The following is an 11505-nucleotide window of genomic DNA, read 5'->3' as shown; positions in this document are numbered from 1 at the left end:
TTTTGTTTCTCGTCCTGATGGGTAAGTGTGAAGAATCTTATTTGCTTCTTTTTAAATAAAATTCTTTACTCTGAATAGTCGCAAAATTAAAGCTCTCACACCTTATAAGACAAATTATTGTTAATATATAATAAAAATGTGTAATTAAATAATATTGTTTAACTATTACATTTTGCTCTAAATCACAAATTACATTTCTAAGCAGTAACAATCTGAAAGGTGAAAATTTGTTAAATATTTCTGAAAAAAAAAAAAAACTAAAAAATGTTTTTCCACAAAAAAGTCATATTATTAGCTATTGTTACTCTGCTACTGTCATAGTATTACCTGTACCAAGTATAATTACTCTGACAACTCTTCATTTCAAACTGTATTTTTAAAGTTTTTTGTTTGTTTGTTTGTTTGTTTGTTTGTTTGTTTTTTACACAAAATATGAATACTACAAATAATTTGTGTGTGTGTGTTTCTGTGTTGCAGGTTTGCTCTCAGAGAATCTGTGTTCTTCATCTTTAGAAGCAGATCCTGGAGATAATGTCACGCTTTGGTGCCAGCATGAGCTGGATCATGCAGGTTACATCTTCTGGTTCTACCAGGACCTCAGTACTGCTGCTTTAAGTACCACTTCAGTACCAGCTCTTATTGGCTGTAGGCATTTTAAGATGTCAAGCCCAGCACATGTGTGTTACTTCTACAGTGGCAGAGAGCGCATGGTGATGTCTGTTCAAGGCAAGAACACGTCTCTCACCATCACTGCAGTAAATGTCTCTGATACAGGACTCTACTACTGCGGATTCATGCAGCTCAACCAAATCTCATTCAGCAATTCTAGCTACTTGAGGATGAAAGGTAAATGTATATAATATGCATAAATATGTATAATTGTATGCAATATAAGTTTTGTTTTTAAAAACTCCATAAATAATGTGTATATGTTTCAGGTAGAAATAAAACACTTCCCAAAAGCACAGACACAACACCAGGTCTGTCAGTTATTTATTCTTTTGTGCAGCAGCGTCACTATGTAAATACTGTACATCAATTATTCATGACATTAACAATATGCATATTAAAACCACCTACAGTACTACTACCAGGTTCAGATTCTTCGTCAGTGTTCTTCATCCTGAATGTGGCGTTCAGTTCAGCGACTCTAATTCTTTTTTGTGTCCTGATCTTCCTCACACTGATGTACAGAACAACACACAAAGGTAAATTATTACTTCAATTCAACTGCAACAATTATTACTATAATAATTATAATAATAATAATAATAATAATAATAATACTTCACAAATTAAATAATTTATATTAATTAAAAATAAAACCTTTTTTAATGTATTTTAGTTGACAATCCTGAAGCCACAAATACGTCAAAGTAAGTATATACAGTGGCTTCCAGAATTATAAAGCAGTCTGATTTCAACTGACTGGAAATAAGATTTTTATTTGTTTTGAGCTATTACAGAATTTATTCTCTCTTTTTTTTTCTTTCTTAAATGTTTTTTTATTGTTTTTTTCTTCTCTTTCAATCAGCCTGGTTCAAACTAATAGGAAGCCAACAGTGACTCAAGTAACATCTTGTTACAACCGAGGCATGCAGAAGTGCTTCTCTGAACACACAATACGTCGACCCTTGAAGCATATGGACTACAGCAGCAGAAGACCACACCAGCTAAGAGCAGAAAAAAATGGTAACGGAGGATACAATTCAGAGGGACTCACTAAAATTGGACAATAAACAATGGGATAATGTTGATTTTATTCGGATGAGTCTTGATTTCTGCTGTGAGATTCAGATGGCCGGGCCAGAATTTGTCATGAACAACATGAAAGCGTGGATCCATCCTGCCTTGTATCAGCAGTTCAGGCTGGTGGTGTAACGCTGGGGAGGTTTTTTTGGCACACTTTCCCAACCATTGAGCATGGTTTAAATGCCACAGCCAACCTGAGTATTGTTTCTGGCCGTGTTTATCCCCTTAAAAGCACAGAATACCGTGCCATGTCACAAAGCTAACATCATCTCAAACTTGTTTCTTGAACATGACAGTGAGGTCACTGTATGATGGTGGAATGGGAGATTCGCATCATTGATGTGCAGCAACTGCGTAAAGCTCTCATTCCAATTTGGAACAAATTTTAAAGGAATGTTACCAGCACCATGTTAAATCTAGGTCATGAAGAATTAAGGCAGATCTGAAGGCAAAAGTGGTCCAACCCAGTACTAGTAAGGTGTACCCAATGAACTGGCCAGTTTGTTTTGTATCAGAAATTAGCTTTTGTGCTATTGTATGGTGCTCTTGTAACATGATACATTATTTTATTTATTTTGGAGTTTTGGAGTGTAGCAAAATTTTTTACATGGGCTAGAGTTACAGTAGAATGTACGAGAATTACACTTTGGATTTCAGCATTTATAGACAGATTGTTATGATTACAGAATGTACCCTTCTGCTGTAGTAAAACCGCATTAATTTTATATTGATCTTAGACCACTCCTTTCAATAATATTTTTACATTTCATACATTAAATCAAAATGTTAAGTGGAATGGACATTTTAGGCATTTTTGTGTCAGATGGTGACAAACTCTTTATCCGTCAACGACAAGAAACTAAAGGACAAAGTGTTTCTTTATGTCTGCTGAATTTGAATGTCAGATTCTTAAATCCCAACTTAGAATTCCTCTTCAGAAGTAGTGATGTGGTGATAAGTATGTTTTTACCTTTATGCAGTGAGTGTAACAAAAGATTTTTAATGCTGTGTGTAAAAGACATAGCTTTTCTGAACAGACAAATCACATGTAGCTAAAAGCCCGGGGCCCTGACTGGATGAACACAGAATGTTTAGCTACAGGAAGTGAAATTTTCCTCAGTGCAGTTATTTTACTGAACAATGAAAATGAGAACACTTAGTGCCAGTTTGACTTGAACACCCTTTTTGTGAAAAGTATATTTACACAACATGATCTAGTGAAATACTTTATTAATTATAAATTATGTCAACATTATAATAGTCTTAGCTCTCATGAATATCTGTACCCCATGCATGTATAGCAAGTCATTTATATCACTAAACTAAAGGTCTTAGAGACACTGTAATGACAAAAGTCATGACTGATCGTTGAAATACTTTCCTATCACTGCCAGAATATAACTTTAATTAAGTAAAAATTGTGCTGTATAAATGCAATCCTAGTTCATCCCAAAGGTGTTTACTGTTGAGGGCTCCATCTCACCGTCCTTTTCCTTGTTGGATTTTTTTTTTTTTTTTTTTTTTTTTTTGTGTGTGTGTGTGTGTGTGTGTGTGTGTGTGTGTGTGTGTTTGTGTGTTGGAGCAATGTGAGATCATAAAAATACAATTTTACAACAAAATCGAATGTTTGATATGAACAACTACTGGTTTTTAGTAAGTTATTCTATCTATATACATTTCACTGAACAACATATTGACATCTAGCTAGATCTGGAAATGAAAAATGAATCTGAAATTAATAGAAATAACTGCTATTAGTAACAGTAACTGCTGCAGATACAACACCCTGTGAGTCTGACTGGTTTTATGTTTATGACTGTTTTAGTAATTAGCAGTATGTTATAAAGCTTTGCCCATGTAAGAGATTTCCTAATCACTGTTCAAAAAGCCATGCAGCCAAACAGGACAAGCAAAGCAGTAAAGGTTGAAATTATTTGTTTAGGTTCTGTTTAATGTGCAAAACAACCCGCCTGTATGTTTTTTTTTTGGTTTGGTTTTTTTTTTTCACTCACAGACACACACTCCATGGCAGCTACAGTAAGTGAGCCTCCAAATGGCATGGTAAATGCCTGCAGTCCTGTCAGTGAAAATCTAAAGCACATTGTATTTGAATTTGCTTTATAGTAGGAAAGAAGATTTCACACAGATTGTGCTGCCTACCAAAAACAGTAGGTTTAAATGGAGAAATGACGTGGTTGAAGAACTGTTCTCAGAACTGACAATATTAGTCATGTGTCATGTACAGGCCATGACCAAAAACAGAAGAGGAACAAACAGAAGACATATATCTGTGGAGTAAAAAAAAAAAATTAAAAAGGGAAGATGATCTGGTTCAGGTAAGTGCATCTAAAGCTTTAATGTTCTCTCTTAAAGATTTAGTTTTCCAACAGTAAATACTGAAATCTTATGTTTAGGTTAGACGGGCCAAGCTAATGCTGGCAAGATACTATTGCATACAACTGTTTGTAGATTATTTTTTCCTTTGACTTAACCTTTTATTATTATTATTATTATTATTATTATTATTATTATTATTATTATTGGAATTTATATTAAGAACACATATGGTTCATATGGTTCAACTTCAAAGCAAAGTAAAAAAAATCTTTAAAATGCATATTTATTATATACTCTACAGAGGGACAAAAATAATTGAGATTGAATTTAAATTATATACGCAACACGTTCATTTTTTTTTTCCATCATATGAATGTCATATATTTTAATTATACTGTATACACTGCACACGGGAATGATCACAATCTGCAATCACCATTTCTCCTTAGAACCTGATGACGTTATCAAAAACTATTTTCTCATTGGTTGCTGGAAACCCCGCCCCTCCCCCGCCCCTCCCCCGCCCCCTCCCCGCCCTCAGCTCTTACTGAAAGTTCAGCCTCTTTCAATGGATACAGTGTTGCGGTTCATGTTACAGTTTTCCTCGGTTACATAACTCTAGAAGTTTATTTTCCACTGAAGTTATGATGTGTAGTGTCTCGGGTTTAAGTATTTTATAATATATATAATTTAGAAGTAAAGTGTAAAAGACGCTAATGAGAGCAGGTTGGGATGATCAGCTGAGAAGAGTTTGAATGAAAAGTGTAAATTGCCCCTGACTTACCCCTTTGCTCCTGTACACTGGATTAATACCCGGAATGGACTGATGAAGAGCAGATATTTATTAGTGTTTGCAACGTGTTTTCTTTGCGTTTCTGCAGGTAAGGCAGTCTCATGTTTTAATAAGTAAAGTTACTTGCCTTTATGGGAGCACTGGTTTTAACCGGTAACTGTATGACTGTAATTCCGACACACTTTCGACAGGCGCGTCAGCTACATTACAGTATTTATGTTTGTATGTTAGTTTATATTTTACTCTTTGAAGGATTTCGGCGGATACGTTTTTTTAAACACTGCTTTGATTCTGTTGAGATTTGTTAGTGTGTAACAGGAGCATGTTTAAAGCTCAGTTAAAGTATAGTGATATATAATGTAGACTACAGATTTTACACGCGTTGATGTGAAAACCCTCGAGCTCACTGAGCAGAATGAGACTTCACGTGTTCTCTCTGCGCTCGCCGGAAACACTGGAATGCTCTTACTGGAGTTGACTGATGAGTCAAATTCTTAGAACCCCACAAGCGCGTGAGTGTGTGGGTTTGTTATGGTCAGCACGTGGACTTGGACCAATCAGATAACTCTGGGGGCGGGGCTGAACATGACGCGCGAAAATGTGGAACTCTGTTTTGAGAATGAAACAAACATTAATTTTCACAAAGTCTGCTGCTTCAGTGTTCTTTAGATCTTTGGGTCAGATGTTACTCTGATATACTAAAGTATAATTACAAGCATTATAATTCATAGAAGGCACATTTAGACATTTTTATTTGGGGTCAAAAATTTAGATGGACAAAAAAAAGAAACCCACAAAATCTGACAAACTCTAGGCAGTGATTATCCAAGAAAGGGCTGCGATCAGTCAGGATGTGGTACAGAAGGTACAGAAGCATCCCAGGGCAAACCGCAGAGGTTTTGAAAGAGAAGGGTAACACTGCAAATACTGCCTCTCTGCATTAACTCAATGTAATTCTCAATAAACATATGAATATATGACACTGAACACTGAAGCAGCAGACACAAATTAATATTTGTCATTCCCAATACTTTTGGCCACGGTTGTACCAAAGTTTATGGGTGTTTGTGTAAGATTAGGTTTTATTTTAATTATTTTGATAAAATGTATTTAAATTAGGTATGTTTGGTAACTAACAAACTGGTGGCTCAGTGTGAGGTGTTTCGCCTGCCATGCGGAAGGCCTGTGTTCGATTCCCAGCCAGTGCCTAAACCCCAGCCACGGCACTAATAGTGCCCGTCCCAAACCCAGAACATTTTTAAATTAAGGTGTGTGTGTGTGTGTGTGTGTGTGTGTGTGTGTGTGTGTGTGTGTTTCTGTAAGGATGTGTGATTTTCGGTATACTTTTCTTACAATAGCAGACCCAACAGGTGCAGGAGCCATAGAGTAAAAGAAACCAACCTCGGATTAATTTATCACAGATGGTTGTCGTTCTCTCTGACAAAATTTTTTTATAATACTTAAAAAATAGAAATGTTTGGAACACTGAGACACTCTCATTAACATTTTGTTTAATGTGTTAAAATACCATTTTCTGTGCTTGCAGGCACACACTTTCTGCGGATCCTCTACATCGCCATCACACCCGGACATGCTGGTTTCCCAGAATTCATGGCTGTGGGTCTGCTGGATGGAGAGCAGTTTATGTCCTACAACAGCAGCAACCAAACAATAAGCTTAACAGACTGGATAAAGAAAATTAAGAATGAAACTTTCTGGAAGAGTGAGACACAGGGCATAGAGAACAATGAGGATGATTTTAAGAACACATTCACAATAGCACTAAACAACAGTAAAGGTAAGGATGAACATATTTTCATAGTTTTATTGTTCTTTCTTCGAGTTCAAGTCTGACAAAGAAATACACTGTGACAGAACATTCGCTGAACAGTCAATAAAAGAATGAATGGTAACAGCAACATGGTGATATCCTAATAGGCCACAGAACAAAGTTTTATGTAGTCATTAAATTCATGTTTTAATTTTTTTTGTAGAATTTTATAAACAAAAATGCATAGTTTATAGAGCTGTGATTTCAAAGTTTATATTGTGATTGATTTTGATTAAAAAAATGATGCAGGGTTCTTCTATTACAAGTGGAATTATGGGAACATTTTGGTTATGGAAGCATCCTTTATTGGCCAAAGTGCATGATTGTAGGTGATTCCCAGGATGAGGTAACATCTACAAACTAAGCAAATTCAGGCGTGCCTACATTCCACACATCACTGAGAGCTTAAAAAGAATACATAGTGTTGCACTGGCATGCATGTTTTCACCTCCAGTGAGCCGTTTGTAATATTGGATTAACCAAGCACAACTTATAGGACAAGATCTTTAGAATCTGCTGGACATGTCTAGGTGCCACACACCCGAGGCATTTTCTGAGTTTCTGCCTCAGCATGTTGAAGCTTTGGCAACATCATATTGGGTAGAGACAAAATTTTTTGGCTCATTGGTGAATATTTCATTCAATTTGCACCACTTGGAGACACTCATTATGACATCAGTCACACACCTACTGTAGGTGGTGTAGATCAGGCAGTTGGATTGGATTAGGAGGAAAACATCCATCCTCAAACATTAATCGGATCTTACGATCTGCCAGTGTGACTGTTAGAATGCAATGAAGTGAAGATGGCATTACAAAAATGTCCTAGTACTTTTAGTGCAATCTAACTTTTATACAACAGGTCTATAAATAGGAGGTTAATATTAAGTAGGTGACATTTTGCCTCTCTCCGCAGGTATTCACACACTACAGAGGATATACGGCTGTGAGCTGGATGGTGATGGCACCACTAGAGGCTACGATCAATACAGTTATGATGGAGAAGATTTCATCAGTCTGGATCTCAGAACTGGAAGCTGGACTGAAGCTAAACCTCAAGCACTGATCATCAAACGCAAGTGGGAGTCTTCAGGTTATGGGAAACACCAGAAGGACTACATGGAGAATGAATGTGTTGACTTGCTGAAGCTGTTAAAGGCTCATGGCAGAGAGACCCTGGAACGAAAAGGTGACACCATCCCACACACATTGTCTTTGATACAGCACAATAACAACCTCCTTTACAATAACACACACTAATAGTGTACACACTTTCCTCATTTTAGTAATACGTTTTTAAAACATCTCAGAATGTTGTAATGTTTATAACACAGTGTATTGGTTGCACTGCAGTTTGTCCTGAGGTGTCAGTGTTCCAGAAACACTCTCCTTCTCCAGAGGTGGTGTGTCACGCTACAGGTTTCTTCCCCAAACCACTAAACATCACCTGGCAGAAGGACGGAGAGGACGTGCATGAGGACGTGGAGCTCAGAGAGACGTTACCCAACCAGGATGGAAGCTTCCAGAAGAAAAGCAGTCTGAAAGTCTCAAGCATGAAGCTGTGGATACACAACTACACCTGTGTGGTTCAGCACAGCAGCTTGGAGAAGGAGTTAGTGCGAGAAGTACCAAAAGGTCCTAATAAACTAGAGCTGTAGAGAGTGAAAGCTGATTTCTTGCTGCAGCAGATAATAAAGACTCTGTGCTGATTTAACAGGTGGAGCCCCGATTGCTATCATCGCTGCTGTAGTCGTGGCTCTCGTCACTCTCGTTGCCGTTGTTGCTGGAATTGTGGTCTGGAAGAAGAAGAACTCTGGGGAGATGAGGAATGAGGCAGGTGTAAGGTTTTCATGGAACAGGTCGCTCAACATCTCTAGGTTAAGATTTACACCTGTGGCACAGAACTCCACCGACAGTAAGTGAGCCTTTGATACTCTAATGATATTTTAAATAAATACATTGTTCAGTGGTATTCAAGAAGTTCTGTATCTGTACAACAGATTTTGTCAAGTGAGTTATTAATTAGATTATAGATGATAATATCACGCCACACTGTATTGAAGTAGGCTGGGCATTGGTGGCTCAGTGGTAGGATTCTTTCCTACCATGAGAAAGGCCCGGGTTCGATTCCCAGTCAATGCCCAAAACCCCAGCCACTGAATGCAGTGCCAATCCCAAGCCCGGATAAAATGGAAGGGTTGTTACAGGAAAGGTATCCGGCATAAAACCCGTGGCAAGTTGTTGTGAGGATCACTTGGTCCGCTGTGGCGACCCCTTCCTGCGGGCAGCCGTGTATTGAATTAGGCTAATTAATTAATCATGTCATTGTGATCACACACACACATTCAACTATAGAACAAATACACACTAATGTTAGATTAACACCAAAATGTATTTTAAAAACATTACAACCCATCCCCAAACTCATAAATTATGAGTCTTAATGTCTAGCAAGCAATAAACATAGTTTAAATATAACTGTTCGGCATTCACCTGCTGGAACCTGTAAGTTACTGTAAGAATTTAAAACAACTGTCGGTCACCATGTCCGCAAGTCACAGTTAGTTTTCTCTACCAAGCTTGGAAATATATGTATTGGAGCAAATAAGTGGTTAAACAAAGAAACAATTTATAATCTGTTGAATAAATGGTGTTTATAGAATTGTTTTATAAAAGCAATATCACATTCGAGGTTGCGAGTTGGTTCTGAATATCAGCACAGCTGTGATATCTTTGTTACGCCCACTAAGGTGCTGCCTTTGACCGTATTACAGCCGCACTAATACTCAACACTAATACTACAACAGCATGATCTCGAGTGTGAGATTGCTTAAATAGGGAATAAAAATCCGTGTGTGGAGTGAAAATCCATCAGAAAAGCCAGCGCTAACATTTAGTCTCAGCTCAGAGCTCATCCTGTTTCTGTTTGTTTTACTAGGAGACACAAGGAGAGCCTAATTCAGGAGGCTTAGGGCACAAGGCGGGGTACACCCTGGACAGGATGCCAATCCATCACAGGACACACACACATACACTCACACACACACTACAGGGAACTACAGACACACACCCAGACTCTGGAAGTGCAAGGCTACACTGCTAACCACTAAGACACCGTACCGCCTGCATGTGAGACTAAAGAATTAAAACTTTTGCTTTGAAACACAAGGACAATGGATGGATGGACCACTACAAGACTTCCACTGCACTGTTGTCGATACAGAATGTTGGTCAAAAGATTAATCTGAGCTGAAGGATGAACAGAGGGTACATCGGCCACTTAGATCTTCATCAGTTCTACAGTAAATTATTCCTGAATATATTGTGTGTACTGTAAAGAACATGTGAGCACAGTTCTACTGCAATATTATGCTTTGCAATACCTTATTTATAAGAGAAGATATCCCTTTATTCATCCCACAGTGGAGAAATGTCTTTGTTACACTTGTTATTAAGGATCAGGCGTTCCCACACTGAATGTTTATAGAAAAAAAAACAGCAGTGGGCTCCGAGCCACATTTACAAATGTACAGCCCTCTTAAAAACGTTTGCCATGTTTATGTATTCACTGCAGCACAGAATCTCATCAATGTACTGTATTTGAAGTCTTTTGTAAATGTCAATGACTTTTGCTCCTTCGTTCACCAGAAATTCTTACACAAGTCCCACTTTGACTTGAACACCCTCATATTGACACGTATTAACCATAACCTTTTATGGTTTGCACACACTTTTGTATCCCTATTTGTACATTCTGTGGGGTTTATCATTTATAAAAAAAAAAAATCTATTTATTAGATTCTGATTTAAATACACTTATCTCAGTGTTTTTAAGGAATGTCCTCCTGAGCTGTTACATGAAATTGAGGACTATATCTATTTCAGTGTCCTGGGACAGTATTTTAACATTAGTTTGTACAAATGCTGTAGGTATTATTTATTTAGTAATTATTTACCTTACAGTGTTAGTAGTGTCAGTTTTTAAACCTCATTAAGTCGTTCAAGACTTTCAAATTCAAATTCAAGTTCAAATTTTATTTGTCACATACACAAACATACACAGTACGAAATGTAGTGAAATGTATTATACGACTGCCATTGACCCTAAAAGAGAGTTAAATTTTACAAATAAGAAATAAATATGAATAGAAGAAATACGATAGAAATTAAATTACAAAATTAAATTAAACTAGGAAAAATAGAACTAAAAATAAAAATAGAAATGTGCTATGAAAAAATAGAACTAAAAATAAAAATAGAAATAGGATGTACAAAATAGAAATATACTGTGCAAATTGAGATATACTTTATGGTGTGTGCAAATATGCATGGAACAAAGTGTCTTAGTGCAGAGGTTATTAAAGTGTCTTTGTGCACTGGTCCAGGATGTAAACGTAAAACTGTAAAATGTAGTGTAGTTGTGAAGGTAGGTGTGCAAAGTTATTAAAGTGTCTTTGTGCAATGGTCCAGGATGTAACGTACGACATGTAGTGTATATATGAAGGAAGGTGAGCGTGTAATTGTCCATAGTGTTCATGGATGTAAGAAGATTGATGGATTTGACCAGTTATGAAAATATTGTGTAGTTCTGCATAGTGGTGTGGTTGTGGTTGAGAGACCTTATCGCCTGCGGGAAGAAGCTCCTCCTCAGTCTCTCTGTGTTGGCCTTCAAGGAGCGGAATCGCTTCCCAGACCGCAACAGAGTAAACAGTCCGTTATTGGGGTGGCTGAGGTCCTTCACGATCTTCCTGGCCTTGGTCAAGCACCGCTTGTTGTAGATCGAGTGCAGGTC

General features: G+C 37.3%; 1 protein-coding gene and 1 long non-coding RNA gene across 2 annotated transcripts; both read left to right on the top strand.

Annotated features, from left to right (window-relative positions):
- The first annotated feature begins 936 nt into the window (after positions 1-936).
- On the top strand, positions 937-3004 carry LOC128509152 (uncharacterized). Its single transcript, XR_008356003.1, has 4 exons — positions 937-980; positions 1083-1208; positions 1346-1376; positions 1535-3004. It is a non-coding gene; the product is annotated as an uncharacterized LOC128509152 (long non-coding RNA).
- Positions 3005-4684: 1680 nt separating this feature from the next.
- LOC128509136 (BOLA class I histocompatibility antigen, alpha chain BL3-6-like) lies at positions 4685-10466 on the top strand. The gene is made up of 6 exons (XM_053480722.1): positions 4685-4970; positions 6429-6680; positions 7630-7902; positions 8067-8348; positions 8431-8628; positions 9652-10466. Exons 1-6 carry the CDS (start codon positions 4916-4918, stop codon positions 9669-9671), a joined length of 1080 nt encoding a protein of 359 aa, XP_053336697.1. The 5' UTR covers positions 4685-4915; the 3' UTR covers positions 9672-10466.
- Positions 10467-11505: the final 1039 nt, after the last annotated feature.

This window comes from Clarias gariepinus, chromosome 21, assembly GCF_024256425.1.
Source record: "Clarias gariepinus isolate MV-2021 ecotype Netherlands chromosome 21, CGAR_prim_01v2, whole genome shotgun sequence".
Lineage (NCBI taxonomy): Eukaryota > Metazoa > Chordata > Actinopteri > Siluriformes > Clariidae > Clarias > Clarias gariepinus.
The sequence above is the reverse complement of the archived record's forward strand: the minus strand, read 5'-3'. Positions and strand labels throughout refer to the sequence as shown.

What these genes read in the sequence shown, in the direction of transcription:
- LOC128509136 (XM_053480722.1), top strand. Translation starts at nt 4,916, where the DNA reads ATGAAGAGCAGATATTTATTAGTGTTTGCAACGTGTTTTCTTTGCGTT. An exon ending in TTTTCTTTGCGTTTCTGCAG is followed by an intron (nt 4,971 to 6,428) that starts GTAAGGCAGTCT and finishes CTGTGCTTGCAG; the next exon opens with GCACACACTTTCTGCGGATC. An exon ending in AGTGCGAGAAGTACCAAAAG is followed by an intron (nt 8,349 to 8,430) that starts GTCCTAATAAAC and finishes CTGATTTAACAG; the next exon opens with GTGGAGCCCCGATTGCTATC.